The sequence below is a fragment of the Galendromus occidentalis genome, unplaced genomic scaffold, assembly GCF_000255335.2.
Source record: "Galendromus occidentalis unplaced genomic scaffold, Mocc_1.1 scf7180000077527, whole genome shotgun sequence".
Classification (NCBI taxonomy): Eukaryota; Metazoa; Arthropoda; class Arachnida; order Mesostigmata; family Phytoseiidae; genus Galendromus; species Galendromus occidentalis.
Genome location: NW_003805515.1, coordinates 740,006 through 760,104, shown reverse-complemented (window position 1 = coordinate 760,104; position 20,099 = coordinate 740,006). Strand labels below are relative to the sequence as shown.

Here is a 20,099-nt window from a genome sequence, read left to right as displayed (position 1 = left end):
TGAATATTGGAGCCCAATCAACAAATGTCCATCCTGCTAGCTATGCCCGAAGGGAGGTGATCGGCCCCACTTTCTCTGCTGCCTACCTTCCCCCTCACACCACCGCTGATATACCCTTGGGTGTTGCTTGATTGGCTTTTTGTGAGTCTGCGACGTGCAGAGAAGTTTGTCTTTCGGGAGGTGCGGAGACTGAGAGCGATCCTCACAAATATCCCTCATCGTATGGAATGGCTCCCCGGGAAGGATCAACGGGGAAATCCTCAGAGAATTAGTGAGTCATGATACTAATAATAATATTTTATAATGAATACTCTAATGGGGAAGGTCGGCCCGAGGTGGTAAATTGCTAAGATCATCGGTTTTCTGGAAATCGCGGGTCCGGGTCGACACAAACGAAGTACGGAACGAGAGACTTGGAAACTTCTTACATAATTTATTTTCTTGTCGAGGTACAGAAACTGGTCTTGACAATAATATATAATATATATTTCATTCATACCTAATAAGAATATCCGGGATGATTTTTACCATCATCGTGATCATGATGATAATACTGTCGGTGGGATAGAATTAGTCGCAACATTGTGAGGGCATAATGCCTCACGGAGTTCCACCGAATGGGATGCCGCGATGAAGAGTGATGATGATGATTGTGAGATATTCCATGTGTGCGCCGATGACTCCCTATACGTCGAAATAGTTTTGGCTTGATACGTTACTGCAATTTTCCTAATTACAATGCAAAATCGTGAAGAATGAAGTAATTCGGGTGGGCGAGGGAAATGATCAAAACGGCTGGAGGAAGCTAAGGCATATGACTTTGGTTTTTTCAAAACGTGGCACCGCTGAGGGGAGAACGGAGAGCCAGGACCGCGTGACGTTTCGAGAGACTCTTCCATAACTTGGAATCAGGCCGATCTGTGCTCCGATGCTCGCATCTGTTAGGAAACTTATGATCGAACCACACTGAGTCAACTCAGCACATCTCTCGGGTTTTCGTGCCGGTCCTGCAGCAGCGGCGGGGGCGACGTGGGTGGTGGCATGAAAGATCGGTGATATTCCGATGTGCAGGGGAATTGCAAAGCCAGTTCCGAATATGTCGGGTAAGCGAGCGAGAAATGATAAGGATCCATGGGCTCTATGTAGGTCGGTCTGGGTACCGACCGCAGGTAGTTAGCAGCCGATATCAAGTGGCTGACCTCGTCCGTGTTTGTTGGGGTCAAACTCTGCTCTACATCTGCCAAGGCAGCGGCTTCTTCGTCCAATTGGTATTTTGCCGATTGTCGAAATACAGGCGCTGTGGCGGCCGTTGCGAGAGCCAGACTCCCATAGAGGTATCCGCCGCCGGTCCCCCCACTGGAGGGGGGTGTCAGCTCCGTGAATTGGGGAATGCCGGAATGCATGATCGGTTGTGGGTAATGGGGTACCGGTTGCTGGGGGTGCGGAATTATCGTGTGTCCATGTGAATGAGGATGGGGATGTGCAAATGCTGGGATTTTGGGCAGGATCTTCTCATCGTCCGGACTTATCGACCGTTTGATTCCACTGCCCTGGATGACTTGAGGTGACCATTTGGGCACCTGCGTCGGGGCTGGCACTGCTTGCGATGGGGTTGGGTATGCGGAAACGGACGAATAGTGGGGCGTGGGGACGCCAGGCGATGGCGAGGAATAAGGCACAGGTGAATATTGACTACTGCGTTGATGACTCGACGGAGACGCTGGCTGCATCGGTGGGTCGTTGTAGCCCAAATTGTAGGACATTTTCGAGTGCAGCGAGTAATACTGATATAGCCAACTGTTCTGTCGCATGACGTATGCTTCTTGTTCACTGCAAAGAGAGAAATCGACACAGATGTTAATCGATCACACAGTCTCAAGTCTTCGAAATAGGAATCCCCGGGAGGTACTCGGTGATTATTGGGGAGGTCGCTCCGGATGTATATCGGCACCGTTAATCGTATTCAAAGGGGAGACCGATCTTTCGATACGATCAATGCCGTTTCCGTCTCCAAGCTTTTCCCTTGTCTCACCTCAGAACTTGGTTTGTGCACACGATGACCGACTGTTGTGACGAGTCGGATGACGATGATTCCTTCACTTGCAACACACAATGAATCCACAACCATCCTTGGCTGAGGGTTTGTAACCGTAGGAGAAGGATACAACTTCTCTCTTGCTCGTTTTGGGTTACTGTGAAAGATGAGAAGCAACTCAGTCAGCACCGCCTTGGATTATCTCCGTGCCGATCGTCCAGCTTGGCAATACGGAACGAGTTCGCTTATTCCTACAGACTCGAATGCGAATAATTGATATGGAGATACTCACTCAGCTTATGTTTGCTCTGCGCTTCGGTGAGATGTTCCCAGTGAACGAATTCGTACCAGCTGAGGCCGTGCAAACTATTCCTCTGGTAACCGAGGTGGTAATCACCGATCGCGTCCAGATGCAGGAACTTCATGTCCATCGAGTGGATACTCGTGAATACGAGGGTGCTGCCTTGGACGACGCACTCCCGAGTTTCGGGCATTGCGACCGGCGTACACGTGGCGAGGAAGACTGGTTCGTTGCGCGAACAGAGCGGTAGATATCCGACGAAATGGCCCTGCACAAGGACAACCTTCTGGTCTCCGAAACGCATCTGACGGCGAGCGTTTCGAGATACATTCATGCGACAGAGGAACGTGCGTGTTTCTGAAGGAAGAGGGTTGCGGGAGAGTTCCGCTTGGATGTTGGCGTGATCCTGTTTCTCGATGATGTCGTAAACTGAATCTCCGTGAATCAGCAGGTCTTCCTGCAAGAACGGGAGAAGAATACGTTTTTAACACGCTGGGTACAAGATTGAGAGGAGACGGAGCTTGCCGCGTGACCCGTACTACCGATTGTCCGTCGATCTCGAGGGCTCAGACATTCGAGGAGCGCCATTCTCGTCATAGAGAGCTCGGATCTCAAGAGCCACCTCTCGGTTCCGCTGTTCTGAACAAGTATGCAGACGAGGTAATTTATTTAGATTGCTTGACACGGGAATATTACACTGTCATCGGCTATTTGGAAACCGGAACCTCCGGCAGATTGGTTCGGCCATTCGCTCCTTCGTTCGTTCCTCCGCTGAATCGCTCGCTCTATTTCGGCGTCAGCACTCGATGAAAACGGCAGCCTTCGGCAAATTTATCAAAGGTCCGACTTTGCCGAAGTTGAGCATCTGTCAAACTCAACCAGACCGTGATTGAGTGTTAACGAGTCGGCTCCCGGAGCAACAAGAGAAAATAAATAAATGTAACCGCTAATAAAATCGTTCTTTGCTCTGGTCCAATTACACTTGACTTTTCGTTACAGCCTGCCCGTTTTCTGCAACACGGGCCGGTTTCGAAAATTCTCGTCATCGCTTGCAGTCGTTCGACACGGAGAGAATACGGAGAGATCTACCAGAATCGGGATGATACAATTTGTGGATGACTCGATTAGCGAAGATCCGGGTGGGTCAGGCCCGAATGACAGAAAGGGAAGACGTCGTCCCGGATGTTTTGTTTGCGGATCGCTCCTTCTAAAGCTCAGCTTCATCAATTCACAGTCGGAATCCTGGAAGTGGCTTCTGATTCTTCCACGGTCGATTAATACTGCCATCGCCAGAGTATTCGCGGTCGAAGACCGCAGTCAATTCGGAATGCTTCTTCGGGCGAGAATTGGTGCTGATGGCGCTCTTGAGAATTCGCTCCCTCAGATCCGATATCCCAAAGCCCACTCATCTCGATCTAGATTGACTCTTCCTCGAGCGCTAGGTGACCGCGATCCCCCGGAACGGGGCAATCGGAAAAGCTAAACCGAGTTCTCGTCTCCTTTGCCCAGGAGCGCACAACTCGTGTTCGGGAGCGTTCGAGACAAGTGTGAGTTGGGCAATCGAGAGAAGTTTCACGCAATTATTTACCCTACGTAATGGGAATGTTTCAGTCCGCGTCGGTGTGACTCGCTTCGCCGATACCTCCGCCAAGTTTCAGAAGCATCGGTCCAATTCGCGAGAGAAAATTACACGAGACGCCAATGACTACTCGACTAACCGACTCCAGTGTTTTTTTTTCTGCTCCCGTGACCACCACTGTGGTCGAAAAGCTCCACTAGGATTCATTGGATCCGTATCATTTTCTGTCTTTCTTCTGTATCTGTCTCTTGCGAGAGCCCGGGCGACTCACCGTAGTCCTATCCGCGCCTCCACTCCGAAACACAATTCGAGGCAGCTCTGACTGACGTTCGAGTTCGAGTTTTCCGGCTGACTGAGCCAAAGCACATCGTCGAATTCGGGAACCTCACAATGAGAGTAAGGGAAACATTTGCTCACGGACACACCAACTCATGTCACAGAGCAAATGTTAGACTCGGTGGGTCCGCGAAGACTTAATCTTGATTTTTGTTTGAGGCCTATTCCTCGATCACTTGCTAGGTTTATGTTCAGAGCGAGTTTCTGTTGACGCTCTTTAAGAGTTAGCGACTCGGCCGGCCCTTCGCTTAGCTAGCCGAGGAGTAAACGAATCGATCCTCGCGCAGGTGTGCGGCTTCTCAAAATTAGACGTTATCCAACACAGAAGCCCCCCGGCTACTGTATTCTCGCGACTAACGGGATACATCAATGCCGAAATAGCTTTCTTCGAATGAATGTTTCAATCGAATCATTGCTGCTTAAAATCCCATGCACGGCTCGTTCAGAAATATATTTCGAAAACACCGATAACGATTATGGTACCGTTATCCTTCCGAACTGATGATAATTATTCCTTCCCACAGGAATCCTCGAAGGCACCAAGTGCCTAGGACAGCCATGATGCTAAGATCCCCGAAACCCCGCCCTACATCTCGTAATGTGGGGTGATGTTCTGGCGATCAGCTATGTCGATCCCGGAGCGGAAAAATTAGGAATGGACTGGCGTAAATGTTCCGTGCCGTTATAAATGAATTTCGAACCTTCGACGACCACAGGAGGAACTCCGGCCTCTAGCAGAAGAATGACTCGAAGCGTCAGAACAAAATCGCCACTCGGAAATGAGATTACACACGAGTAATTAATCTGTTTCACGCTTCTGCAGTCGGTCAGTGAGTAATCACTTAGAAGGCAGCTGACCCGCTGCAAACGGAAAAGCCGGATCTGGAGCCGATTTTTCATTTGCTGATTCCTTTTTTCGAAGAGACGATCGTTTTTTTCAAAATTCCGGAATAAAGACAACGATCCCTCCCGCGACTACCGACGACGGTGGAAAGTAACGTGAAAGCATCATGTGTTGGATATCATACTGATTTCCGTAGAAGTTCCCCATTTGGAGCAACCCTCGGCACGGGAAGGATTTTTTATGCCAGTCCTGAATATGTCACTACGTATTCGAGCTCGTCAATGCGCGGCCGCGAGAGAATTTGACGGAGCCAAACTTCATGACGATGACGCGATGCGGAGATCCAGTCGAGCAGCGAATATCAATCAATAATTTTCAGAGCTGCGAGCAAGGCAGGAAAAAAGCGTACACCGGTGATTTTTGAGATGCTGCTCGGAATTCGATTTGATAGACAATTATTTCCGACATGTGCATTTTTCCCTCTGTTGTAGTCGTCTCCGACGTCTGCGATGTCATCGTCGGGAACTTGAGCGTCCAGTCGCATGTCGACCAATCGTCTCAGCGAGCGACAAGCGAGCGGCCGACATCGAATCATGTCCGGAGGAGGAACTATCGCAAGACCCCGACGAAGCGATTTCTTCCCACCGCCAACAGCAAGCCACACCATGTTGTTTAGAGACGAGCATCGGTGACGTCAGCGCGGGTGTCCGGAGTTGGAAACGAATTGTCAAAGGCGAAGCGACCAACTGTAAGAGGGCGCCAGGCTCCATATATAAAATGAAAAACGCACTGCCCCCAACGACATGCCACCGCTGGTTGCGGCCGCAACAGCAGCATCCGGGTCTTTGGCGGTTGTTGGTGATGTGGTGGATGGTCGGTCGCGTCATCAGAAGCAGAAAAGAGGAGAAAAAGAAAACCAAGCAGAAGATGGAGACGACGAAGTTCGAAATTGACCACAGGCCGACGCGAGCGAGCGAACGACTTCTGTCGATGAAGACCACGAAGGGAACCGCGTCCAAGAAGGCAGCGGCCGCAGCCACGGCGGCAACAACAGCGAAAGCCAATGTGACGAGAACGGATCGACCGACAGAAGTTGCCGCACAACAAGCAGAAACCCATGTCGAGGACGAGACGTGACGAAAATGAAAGACGATCCGACTGTTTGAGGATCTGTCTCGCCACCTCTGCACCTCCATCTGCATTGATATTTAGCTCACTCGAACAGATCCATATCAATGCGTTCGAGCCCAAGCGGCACCGCATTTTCCGTTGCGTGCGCATTGCCGACCGCAAGGTAAATGCCTGGTACGAGTTGTACGCGAGAACTCTTGGGTATTCCGAAGCGCGGGAGCCGCAGCGCAGTCCTTGTTCCCGATAATTTTTCTCGTATAATAACAATTATTGTGAAAAAGAAAACGCGGTTTGCGATGAGCCCCATGATGACTCGTAGACTGAAATTAATGAAGTAGGAAATCGATAAGCACAATGAGGACATAAATCGAATTACAAGTCACGAGCTGTGCTGTCTAAACAGGAGGCGTGCTCGCCGCAGGCTTCGCACGTCGACGATGTCGTCGTCGGTGTAGTTTGCAAACCAACTGCGGAATTCAAGCGCCGCCGTCGAGGCGGCCGGCTGACCATTCGAGCGAATCAAGGCGGTGCTCCCATGTTGTGATAACGGTAAACATTACCAACGGTTTTCGTCGCAGTCTACGCATGATTCAAATTACTTATGTTCTCGCACGTTTTCTGTGACTTCGTCCCGAGGACTGCGCGATTTTGACGGGGGAGCTGCCTGATTTTCCGTAACGCGATCGGCGATAGCATTCGCAGTTAAGAGCACGTGTACTTAAGAGCCTTTGTCAGAGGCGAATCTTCTAGATCCAGGAGGATCGATAGCCGGGACAGGCTTTCAGAAACACGCAGAATCTTCTGATTCAGAGTTTTACTCACCATCGAGTGACCGAGGTATTCAGCGGCGTTATCCGATATGTAAAGTAGTTTCCCATTTTGCGTCAGCATGATCAGGAAACCGCTGAGCGCTTTTGAAAATCCAAATTGAGGCATCGGAATTTCGCTTGCGTACTCGTTGAACTCCTTCAGCACTGGAAGAAATCAGACGAAGAAAATTTTTAATAATTGAAGAGGATCAGAGCCTTTTGCCCCTTACTATACGATTCTCATTGATGTCTCGGCTGAGTTGCGGCTTCGGCGGCCTTCAGCTGCTCTCGCTCGATATCAGCTCATCTCTACGATTTAACGTGAAGTTTAAGCTCTACAGTGGTGATTCAGCTCCCTCGCTCCGACTGTTCGAGTGGCGCACCAACAACGACTTGTCAACGGCACGAACGAACCACAGCCTGAGAGAAATCGCCGAGCCCGCCGAAGAGCCGTAAAGCGAAATCACTTTATCCAGCCATTCTGGCGTTTACACTCCTCACGCGAACGGGGAATTCACTACGTCGACGGGAGAACGTCCAAATGTGTGAAAGTGTTCAATCGATAACACGACGTAAAATCGGCTTACGACGACATCGACTCCGATGCCCTTCCATTGACATGCGAGATGAGCGTTTTCTGATCGCCAGAAGGATGTCCGAGCTTTCGACTCACGACGAATCGGGTGCACGGTGAACTCTTCTCAGCCGGGGGTTCCTTCCAATAGCTCCTCTAATATTGCCATGGAAGGAGGTCTCGAGGAGTTTGGGAGTGCCATGTTCCGCTCCCCGAGACTGAGGGGGCGACTTGGATTTCGGCACCGCTGCTAGCAAGGGTCGTGCATCTGTTTGTTCGAGCAGTGTTCCTCTCTGGAGTGGTTATTGTATGTTGTTGTGGCGGCTGCTTCTACAGCACATAAAATTTTACTACGCGAACAAAAGCTGAGAAAGACCACCCCAGGAGAGGAAGAGAAAGAAGAGAATAGGAGTGAAGACAGAAATTGGACTTCTGCTTTTGAGTGACGTCTGCCGATTTGAGTCGGCTATCTTCAGCTCAATTTAGAAAAAAAAAGGCAAGACGACAACGCGAAAGACCACGTCAACAACGTCGATGGCGACTTGGGACAAACCAATCGCTTCAGTTGCCTGTAAGGTCACTTCTGAGGCGCGAATACGCACGTAATTTAGCGTGAAAATCAACAAAACAGAAGCTGGCGTTGCTTCGGACGCTGCTGCCTCCAGCAACTGCACAACTAGCAGCATCAGCAGCAAATTGCATCGCAACTTCGGGATGCGTGAAGACAAGCGCGGTGATTCTCTTCAGGCCATCGCCATCGATTCAAGCGACTTCCCTTGGACGACTCGAATCGAAATCATCGTCACAGGATTGAGATTCTTCGGCTCGCTCTGCCAGGATGGAACGCGATGCTCCGAACACCTATGGCGCACTCCAGTCCGTTCAGGAAGCGATGAACGAGAATACCGGAGATCCAGCCCAACACACCGTCGTCGACGTCGTCGGCAGAGTACCCTCCCGAAAACCGTTATTCCCTCTCGATTGTCGCTAAATCGACGATGAATAGATCAATCGGGTGCCGCGACCTCTTGCCAGACAGCGAGAGGATCAGAACCAGAAGGATCAGATCACAATTAGGTGATGTAAACACACGGACTTCATCGCGCGTCTGATTGTGAGAAAGCGGTACCGCGCTAGCCCACCTGGTCCTCATTTTCGACGTTGTCGCTGGCGATCAGCGACAAGATCAATTTCAGCTCCTGTACGAAACAATTATTTCCTAAGTTCCATGATATTGCTGCTAAGTGTAGAGAGGCGCCCCCGCTGGCTTGCTTGCTCGCTTACTTGCCCCTTGGTCCGCCGAATTGACGAAGTGCAGGCGTCAGAATCTTCAGCTTGCTCGACCGTTCGCTCATTGCTCATTGCCCGTCCGGAGACTACGATGGTAGCTCCTCTGAACAAGAACATGCGTGTGCGTTTGAACGGGGAACGATGCGCCGGTAAAGAACGAGCATCGACCGACCGGCCAGTCGGCCGGACGCCGCGTCGCTGCTAGTGATCTGGACCTCGATGACCTCAGAAATTACCACTGACCCCGTAGTTCGGCTGCAGGCGTTGCGTTCAAGTACCTCACGGCAACTCCGCCGATTCTCTTTCGCGGGACACTAGAGAATTGATTTGGGCAGAGGAACTTGGAGACAAGCTTTGCGTCGTTGAAAAAATACTGAGCTCTGATTTTTATTAAATGGCAGTAAGTTGGAATCAGCCAGGAGTTGCGTTGCGGGTAGATGGTTCCCTTCGGGGTCCCTGGCGTTCTTTCTTCAGATTCCTTCCCCGTCGCTTAGCAGTTCTAGGTCGATCCGACGAGCTGCCAAGGACGGCCCCGCTTCCGAACGGGAGCAAAGTCTGGACTGCCAGACTAGAAGTTCCGATCCAGACGAATGCTGGCAAATGAAACGAAGAGAGGGTGACGCCGGCGCCGTCCTGCAGTCCAACACGTTTATGCAGATTAGGGCAAGATAAGCAATGTCGGTTCCTCCGCATGAATCCGCGCGACCATCGACTACCAGGCGGGTAGCTCTGCGAATTGATTATTATAAAACGCGAATGAACATTCCCTACCGATCCTTCAGAGCAACTGAAGGGCTGACAAGGAACCCACACCCCTCCGACACGAACATCGTCGGAACAATTGTGTAGCTGAGGCTTGTACGGGATTTTGCATCCGACTGGTAGGGAGCCGAAAATCCCGAATGCAGGAATGAGAGGGCATGGACCCCGAGGGCGTCAGTACGATCCAGTTCCGCTTCTGAACCAGAGACTGCAGATGAGAGAACTTCTTCCTCGAGCAGCCCGCGGAAATCCATGCAAAGCTCGCGAAATGGTGGACCGAATTTTTTTCGGGAGCCGCAACGGTGGCCGAAGCTTCCCACGATGAAATTTGGATCTCCACCCACGACTTGATCGTGGCGCGGAGTCCGCTATTTCGTCTCGACGGTGGTCCAAGAGCGGTACCGAGCTGGACTGATGCGAAAAGAGCAACAAAGCTCTGCGTCGGACATTCAGTTCTCCGGGCGGATGAGTTTTAGCGAAGTTTACGGCTATTTCATTTAACTGCGTCTCGAACAACCATGGCAAAGAAGCGCAGTACTCGTTGACGACTACCGAATACACCAAACGAGCGAAACAATAGGCGAAATTCGCCGTTGGAATCCAGTACTTCGACCGGCCGACCGACGGGCCGCTTCCGTTTTCACTGGGTCACCAGAGCTGCCGTTATGAGTGCGCAAGAAAAACAATAAGTTGGAACAAAAGCTCTTGTGTTCTTCTGAGGAGAACTTCGTGAGATCAAGCATGCCCGGGCTTGGAAGAGCTCAGCGAGAGCCCCGAATGTCTCACTACCGCTAATTGTCGCTCGAGTGCCACCTCAAGCAATATTGGCTCCGAAGCAAGTCAGGGATAAGTCTAAAGCGAACTTACTTTCTCGAAAATAATTGGTTTTGCGTACGAAAACGCAGACTAGAGCCATCAGCTGTAACTGAGATAGTCGTTGCCGCGTCGACGACGGCAAGGGGAGCAGATCCCTGAGGTTGGCTATCTCTGCATTGATGAGATCACGGCGGAGTTTCGACGCTCCCTTCGTAGATTTGTTGGCTTCGAAGCTGGAAAGGAGAGAAGACACATTTAGTTGTAGTTCAATTCTGGACGAGGGTCTTGCGCTCTGCTCCAACAAGAAGAATCGATTTCCGTTGACTTCTGAGCACGGCCCCGAGTTTGACCCACGGAATATGCCAAAGATCCAGCTCTAATAGCGCCTCAATGGTCCGTCGAGAATGTGGCACCACCAAAACATGTGTACTATTAAGCACCATCAATATTGACCGAATGCGATAATGCAGACAAGACGTAAGGTTCTTCCCTCCGCAGCATCTCGCCCGAAGCCCATCTTAATGATGCGCGAGCAGCACCCGCGTCCGGCTGATGGAGTCTCGCTGAAGGAACCAATGAATGGAGCTTCAGCACCAAAAATGAAGTCTCAACGACTTCATCGGGTTGCTTTCAGCGAGAAGGAGCTTTTTAGAAGCATCACCGCAATTTCCCCCGACTAATAGCGAATTGTTTATTCGAAATGTTAATCATACTCCACAACAATCAGCATTCGCTCTCGCGCGAAACATCCGCCACGCCGCGGTGTGACTCAGATAGTGTGGTTCGTTCGTCAGAAAATGTTCGTCTATACCGATCCGTTCAGTTGTCCAAACCTCGACGCATGCTTTTGGCAGGCTGGAACGGTGCAGACTGACTGGTCCATCCGTCTGTCCGTCCGCCACTCGTTCGGCCGGCCGGGTTTATCTAAACAACCGGCAAGCAGAAGACGACGACGGCGGCGGCGGCATCGGCAGCGAAGAAGAACAAGATGAAGAAAACGATGCAGCAGAATGGTCGTCCGACAGGCGAGCGAGCGAGCAGTATTTCACACGGGCCGTTGGCTCCAATAGCAAGAGCCCGCCTCTGTGATAATTTTATGTAAGACTCGCTGCTCCGGCCAAAGAAAGCGGGTAAAGCAGACCAACGAGAGAGCTCAGTCGCTCCAATCCTGTTCGATGTTCGCCGCGGTCATTGAAATACTCCGCTCGGAGTTTTTCGAGCGGAAACCCGAGGACGGGCGGGACGGGAAACTCGACATGAATAATCGACGTTCCAGTTGACTCTGTCCTGGCCGCATACGACGATTTTCTCTGCTTTCCCTTGCGTTGTGTGGGCAGCCACTCCTCTTCGAACGTTTGGCCTTGAGCTTGCGAGTCTCGAAAAATGCTCGCTGAACGGCGAGATTCAACCGTCTTCGACTCTTCTCCGAACGGGATCTCGTTAGCTCGTTCGACGGCTTGGCCAACTCATATCGTCCTGGGTACGCTCCATTCAGAAACGTTCGCCCGTTTTCCACGCAACCGTCGGATGCCTCCGCCAACTCTTCATTTTCCCTCAGCTCCTGCAATGGAATGATCGACCGCTTCGACACGACGTCGCGCTCTTGCGACTAAATCGATGAGTTCGCTCTGCCTTTGGGGATTTTTTCTTTGCCGACGTCATCGTTCTCCCCGTTTCGATTTCCCCTATCGGGTTTTCCCGGCGTTTTTTGTCCTCTCTCTCTCTCTCGGAGCGTTTGATTCAACTCTATCATGGAGCGGACGCCTACGCGCTCAACACGGAGACGCGATACACCGGTATCCTCTTTATTATGAGCGATTCACCTACAAGTAAGCGATTCGATTTCCTTTTTCCCGGCATTTCGATAGAGTTCATTCACCCGCTCGCTAGAGGGCCTCTCTCGACAGCGTATTCATCTAACTAATTTTGAATGTCCCGAATGCGACTAATCGAGGTCGTAATGAAGCCTCAGATTTCCTTCTCCTCCCGCTCGCAGTATGATTGCTCTACCGTCGGAGCGGCGATCACGGCCCGTCGTTGGGTCGCCGCGTTTCTCGGGGTTCCCGAGTACCCTAGGTGTAAGTATACGCTCGCGCTAAGACACTAGAGCGAGCGACCAGAGGCAAGCAATTCAGCCTCGGCTTGCTCGCCAGCCACCTTACTGGCCGCCAGGTCACAGGTCAGCGGGCACCGGAGCAGCGGGCGATCCTATGGCCAACGTACATCGCGCAGACAGCGTGGTGATATATTAAAATTTTTTTGAAAATTCTCAGCGAGGGCCAAACAGAACGCAGTGACAGCGGCGGATACGGCAGCGACTGGTCGGCAACGGCGGCGGCGATCTCGATTCTTCGTCGTTATCGAACGCATTGAGTGGAAGTCAGTCGCCGTTCATCGTTATTGATCACTATCGCTCGCACAGCCAGCAAAAACATAGCAACGCCGCGGCGGCCGTTACCGGACTCTCGCTCGGGAGGATCTTCGTCTTAGACTTATAAATTTTTTTCGAGTTGTCATTCTGATCGTTCTACTCTAGCAACTCTTCTCGATTTATTGATCACTCGTCGTCGACGTTTCCGATGCTGTCGTCCATCTGCTCCATCGCCGCGCACGCGTCTTTGACGCTGTCGTCGACGTCGCTCTATGGTCGCGGTCGTCGGAACACTCCGCCATTAGGACGACAGACGAGAGTTCCAGCGTCGAACAGTTGAGCTTCTCCACTTTCCAGGGGCTGCCTGTCCAGAAAAATTCACTTTCCTTGGAAATTGACTGCGCGAAAATCGCATAGCGAGACTCGCTGAAATCGGGATGGAATCCCGCAGGATTTGAGCGTGAAATCGAGCGAGCTGACGCTGAGTCTGCTGCCACTGCTCGTCTGGAGTTTTTTCTCCGCTCACCGCCTACCGATACCAGCGACACCCCAATATTCCTTCCGATCCGTCCCATTCCAGCTGCAGCCAGACGAATCCGATGGTTCGCTTACGTAAGCTTCCGGCACGATCGCATCGAAAGGCTCCCATCTTTCGCGGTAGTGCACCAATTTCTAGAGGTCATTCGACTGACTGCCGCATCAGTTCGCCCGGCTGATGCAGCTAATTGGGCCGAAATGAGCATTTCGGTGGAGGCACGATTTTTACGCCGTGTGAGGTAGCTGGCATCGCGGACCGCAAACTTCAGACTGCCTCAGCCGCGGAACTGATGTTTCCGTTCTAATGACTGCTTTAATCAAATCTCTGTCGGGGAAAAAGACAAATGTGCTGCCATCTCCCCTCCCGAACTCGGACTGAGAACGTGCCGGGGCCAATGAGAAGTGTTGCTTACAGATCTCCGTAATTTCGTCGATATCACTGAGTTGGGGCAACGCAGCAGCAGCCGCAGCGTCTCACTTTGCCATATGCGGAGAATGTGGAAGATCGCCGAGACTTGACGATGATCGGCTGCTTTGAGAATCTTGTGTTTGCAGCAATTACGGAGGCTATCATTGCAAATCGTACGCGTGGACTCTTTTTTTCGTTAGGCGACCCATCCTTCCGAGCGGTCGCTTCGTCTTCTACGATTCGTCGTGATTTCGATATCTTTCGACCGATCCGGCAATCGGAACGGAGAGAAAAATTCTGTTTGAGGTGTTAACTAAATCAAACCGGCTTACGACTACGACCTGATGCCTCGTTGTCCGCGCGCCTCAAAAACGCTCGATAGCAGCGCGAGATAAGGAACTCCCGGAGGGAGAACGGCAGCATCGGCTATAACACTTACTACAGCATTTCGACTCGCTTCTTAGAAGCTCAAATCCCCCAATCGTCGTCATCAGCGACGTCATCGTGACGATCCGAGAAGTGTTTTGAATTCGGAATCATTTGAAGCTTGTCTTCTCTTCGGTTTTTTTTGCCGCCGTTAACTGCGCTCTATCAAAGCTCTGAGCAAATCAACGATTCGGAATTCGATTTGGAGGAAACGCGTAAAAGGGAACGCTCCGTGAGATCCTCTTAAACTGAATCCCGTCATCGAAACTGCAATGACCACCGAATGATCCTTTCCGCTTGGTTTTCGCTCCTAGCCGAGGGTTGCGAGAGCTCGTGAAATAAAGTACATCATACGACGTCGACGGCGCCACCAGCGGCGCACTAGAAATCGAAGTCATGTAGAGAAGTCTGACGACCGGGTGATTCCGAATGGGAGAATAACAATGGCAACCTTGAGTTTCGGGAAGACCGAAAGATGAGAAACTTTTCCCGATGACGAGGAAGTTGCGGAATTTCGTTTCGGCGCTCCTTCGCAGATCTCTGCGAAAATCGAGGCTCGAAATTTATGCTCTGCAGAATTGAATCAAAGTCAGATGTACCGTTCGGAATTTCGAGGGAAAACTGCGAAAAAACTTCTTCCCAGGGTTTTTTAGAATTTTTTATTCCTTCTACCGCTCGGCTCTTTCATTGGGCGGATCACAAAAAGACGCATCAGGTTTTCCGCCTGGCTGCCTCCGAGTCATGCAGATCCCGTTGATTCGGCCCCTCAAGTTGAGCGCACATGAACCGACGGAAGGATCGACGGCAAACAGGCACATTGATGGCGGACCGACTGACTGTCTGAGTGACTGACTGACTGAGTGTCTGACAGTCCGTCCGTCCGCCAGTTCATTTCTTCATTCATTTACGCGCCATATGCCGAAAGTGATATTTCAATTCTCCGCTAACTAAAGCGAAAACACATCTACATCCGACCATTACACTTCAGTCCATGTGCGCCGAAACTCGAGCGATCGATTTATTAGCTAACGGATCTGTCACGAAAGGCTTGAGGCATCTGGGCCTAGCACAATTCAGACCCGGCTACATATCTCACAGCCATGAGCGGAAATTTGCTCAGAAATGTCCCGTCAGGGATGATCCGATACATCCGTCAGCAGGCATCTTCGAATACTTCATCTCACACGCGGAAGTTCCGCATCGGGACTCCAAAACGGAGCGGATCACATCATAAGATCTCCCCTCTCCAATGAGATACTCCACTTGCGCAAAACTCGAGCCGATAGGTTTCGCTGTCAAATCCGCTCCTGGGAAACAGAGCAGTGCATGAGTTCGGCGTCGCTTCGGCGCCAACTCTGCCGGCTAGTATCGGAGGGGCTTTGACCTCGGAACAATATGCGCAATTGTCTTCAGCATACACCCGATGCCGAAGTACGGAGAAACGCTTTTGTAACAGGGCCCTTCTGGCCAATGCTGTGGTCGATCGTTGCGCGTGACCACTGGGCTTGGGCCCAGGAGCCCTGAATCCCAAGAATAATTTCAAGCACAAGATGGAGTGTGGATCCGGCCCGGTGATCCGGAGTTTTCCCCCACGCTGGCGCTTCCTCACGGCTCCGCCGGGGAATTCCGACCCAGAATTCATCTATTGGTGAAACTGGTCCAGTTCCGACCTAGCGCTCAGATCGTGATGCTCTGCGACATTCGGGGAACACCAAGTTCATGGCGGTCGTCAGCGAATTCTTTCAAACTGTGGTTGCGATATTTTGTTGATACTTTTTTCATCTTCCAGGGAAAACACGCCATGCCTGAACGATGCCGATGACAACGACCGTCGATGATGTTGAGAAAACTAAACGCCGAACACAAACGTGTGGGAGTCGAGTGCACTGGCGGAGGGTGCCTTTGCACTCCTCAACAAAATATCACGACTTCGTGAGCAACGCTCCGGTGTTTGCAACACGGTCCCAAATGTGGCCCGATACTGAGGTAGGGATAGAGGGAAAGAAATTCGTACCGCGAACAGTCGTCATAACAAACTTTCTTTTCTCCCGACTGAGACTTTCGAGTGATTTTCAGTTTTAAGCGGAGCGTCGCCATTCCGCTCCAGACGATACCGAGGCATGTTCATTTCTAGCGTGTGGAACCTGGATTTCCGAAAAGAAAATCTCTCCCCGAGCTCATGCGGCTCAGTGCTCTGATTCGGGAAGCAGTGCCGTGGGTCTTCGACCCCTCCGAAGCCTCGATTGAGATCCGGAGAGATTGAAGGTTCGAATTCGATCATATATTATGCGGCGGACCAGATCGGGATCTTCGCTGCCGATCCTTGCAGGTATGCATAATGTATTCTGGTTTTGTTCCGACTTATCCTATGTAGTTCCACGACTGCTTCTGTTGTTATTATGGCTGCTCTTATGCCGTCTATGGATATTCCAATCGTGGTCGAACGACCTGCCAAACGAACGAGATGCAGACATGTAAATCAAGCGAACTCTGAATCCTCCAGCTGTGAGGGCTGCCACCGTAATCATTTGGTCTGTTTTCCGCATCTCGACGGTGGCTCGAGTCCGTCCCGATCGAAGAAAGCAACATCCGAATCGATTGGCCGTAAATCACACAATGTTTTTCGCTATTCCGTAATCATCGCGCTAATCCTTGACGACATAGACAGCAGTTGGAGAAGTCGGTCCATCGGTCCCCGATACGATCTCGCTGCTCATCAGGCATTTGTGTCGGTGCACGACCGCTTTGCAAGTTACACGGAATAATACTGAACTCCTGTTGTTTTCGAGCATGGCACCGCTTTCGATATGAATATCACTCCGAGTTCGCCAAACTGTAGCGAAGTCAAGGGCATCAGCCCTACCAGTGCTCCCATTGCCCGGGAAGGCCATGAGGGCGTCCCGCATCAGGAGCATTCTGTGTATTGTAATGCTCTTCTGTCGGATGAAATATTTCCTTTGTGATTTCGCCTGCCGTTCCGCAGGTCCAGCCGCGCGGAATCGTCTCAGAAAGCGACTTCGATGATCGAACTTCCAACTCGAACACTTCCAGCTCTTCGGATCCGCTCATCGGAGAGCGTAAGCGCACGGATAACCCTTCCTATTCGCCCGGTCTAGGATGATCGAGGGAGGTGATGAGCAGAAAGACTGACTGAGTGAGAGTTTCACTGACCGAGCGACAATGAATAATAGTCTGGTCAACGCTTTGATGTGAGATGCGCTCGGTCCATCCGCCCCCGACGGAGGCGCCGTGAAGACTCCCAACTGATGCTCTTCATCTCTTCGAAGTAAGAACTTGAGCTGAGAAGATGATACAGAAGATGCAGAAAATGGCGGAGGAGTGTCCCTCCTTCCTTCGACGGTTGACACTAAAGTAATAACTGGCCGGCCGGTCGGTCGGTCGAGCAGTCGCTTCATCCGACACCAACAACACAATACCCAAGATCTGGCCGAGACACCACTCAGTCCATACGAACGAGCGGCCGGTCGGCGGGCCGGCCGGCCGAACGACAATCGAAGAAATGAATGTACGGAACACAGCCAGCATGAACGCAGTGAGTCTCTGACGCAATTACGCCGCTTGAAATTGCACCTGAACTCCACTGATAGATCGCTTCGCCTGCCGTGGCTCTGATCGGAGGGCGTCGCGAATCAGAATGCAGCTAAATTCTCCCGGACTCCGAAACGACGTCGAGAGGAAACTAACTCCTTGCGACGATGATCCGACGGAGTTAAGGACGGGAGGTGGCTGAAACCGGCTACAACCGACCGACCGACTGCCGATCCGAGAACGGCTCCGCAACCTAAGGACGAAGATCCGGCGATCTACAGACTCACGTCGTCGCTCAGTGACTGTTATCCCCTGAGCGTCCTGCTCCCCCGCAGTGAGGAGCTCAGATATTCACCATGAGGGAGCCGCGGTACCTCGTCCGTTGAACAACACGGTAATTGCTCGCATCAGTTGTTCCTGCGTCTCTCGTTCAGGTAATCGAAGCACAAAAGCTGAAGATTCGCGGATCTTGCTTATCAACATTGTCAATTAGGCGGTCATAAGTGCTATCTCGAATCGACGTTTATCTGCTTCAATCGGCGTACGATTCACTTCATCGAGTAGAAGAGGCGACCCGAGATCGATTCATAGCTCGACGATTATAATCGTTCCCTGCTCCGGCTGAAATCAACGCCATGTGAATCGCCGTGGTGATTCGAGTCGGCGACAGAAGACGTCGGATCTTTACTCCTCAAGACTCGTGGCGAAGCTGGTGGACCGAATGTTCTCGAGTAAGGATCATGCGGGACTCCAGCGATTCCCGGGAAGAGTTCCCCGCAAGGAGGCAAATGTCATTTTCCAGTCGGTTCACCGAGGGGGAGGCAGACGGACGGATAACCTCAGATGGGAACAGGGAGGTTCTCGGGATGTCTGGCAATCAGAGCAACTGTTCTTTCTTCGATTGAAACTCGATTAAAATTTCGGTAAGTGCCAAAATGACGTCGCCGTCGTTTAGGTGCCGCCGATTTTTCTCTTCGGGGCTCTCGGCTTCGCTCTCCCGTAGGACGCGGATATCCAAAAGAGATGTCGTTCAGTTTTCTTCAAAAAAGCGGCGCGCAGTGTCAACACGGTCTCACTTCAGTGAGTCTTCGGCGAAGTGGAGCGAATCCCTAAGAAATACGAAGGGAAAGCATTGCTCTCTATTTTCTCTGCTCTAACAAGAACAACAGCGGAGCGGCGGCATCTGTAGAGACGAGTCTCCCGGACCTTGGACAACGTGGGAAAAAATCTCAGACAAAAAACACATCGCCACCGATGAAGAAATCAAGATGAGACGACGTCCCATCACAGGTCACATTCATCTGAACAACAAGCGATAGACAACACGCTTCACCTGGAGCGACGAATTTCAGGTAAGGCGCTCTTTTTCTGATGTGAAACTCAACTCCGCAGACCACAATTTGAGAAAGAGCTCGATTGTATGGCAAGATGCGGGGGGTGCGCGAAGCCTCGGTTGAGTCGGAATCTCATGTCTCGGTGGAACACCTCTGACTGAGCGATCCTCGAAAAATGCTGAAGAGATGCCCGAGTGGAGCGAATAACACTGAGCGGCTACTCCGCATCTCGGAGCGTCAACAAACAGCCACAAACGTCATCGCGGATGACTGAACGACAATAGCCGCAGGAGGAGCGGAGGGTGTCTCTTGGTCCGTCGACGAGTGATGAAATTCAGGAATTCTGACTCCCACACCTATCACTTCAGCGCGACGACGCACCCATGACTGGGGCGACGTTTCGTCTCGATACTTCTGCCCTGACCCGATCGTCAGAACCGCTATCAATTCTGGACCAGTACCGCTCGACGACTGAACTCCTGAATCGTTTTCCTATCCTGACGCACGAGACTCATCCCCTACGGAGCAACGACTCCCGCTCTCGATCCTTTGACTCTTGGCTGCTCTTCGACGGCTCGAACAGAGCTCCATGTTTTTTGACCAAGAACCCGCATCCGGATTCTCTATGGAAACTTAAGTCTCCTGCGACTTGAACCCCAGACTCACTCAGACCACAGTCCGAGAACGCGGCGCGACGATCTACGAGAACTTACTTGCACATCTGTATGATGTTCTGGTTCGACCCGCCGGGTGGCGAAGCCGCAGCCAGCATCTGTGACATCATTCTGCCAGCGATTATTCAATTTTCCACATACAATTGAATCGCTTCGTCGACACTTTTCCTCCGAAAATTTTCAGTAGATCTTCCGAACCAATCAGAAGACTGATCGGCTCATGAAGAAGCACCTCTACGGAACGTCGCAGCTCGCGCTGAATTCGTCGTGCACTCTTTGGCGATGAGTTCGCCTGGTATCCTTAGTAGTCCGAGTTTTTGTG

The 20,099-nt window shown here is 51.5% G+C and overlaps 1 protein-coding gene across 1 annotated transcript; it reads right to left on the bottom strand.

The window, feature by feature from the left end:
• Positions 1–971: 971 nt before the first annotated feature.
• dysf (neuronal PAS domain protein dysfusion) lies at positions 972–19,887 on the bottom strand. The gene is made up of 6 exons (XM_018641260.2): positions 19,817–19,887; positions 10,529–10,710; positions 7,049–7,200; positions 2,328–2,793; positions 2,033–2,192; positions 972–1,830 (listed from the first exon to the last, which is right to left on the bottom strand). Exons 1-6 carry the CDS (start codon positions 19,885–19,887, stop codon positions 972–974), a joined length of 1,890 nt encoding a protein of 629 aa, XP_018496776.2.
• Between the last annotated feature and the right edge of the window lie 212 nt (positions 19,888–20,099).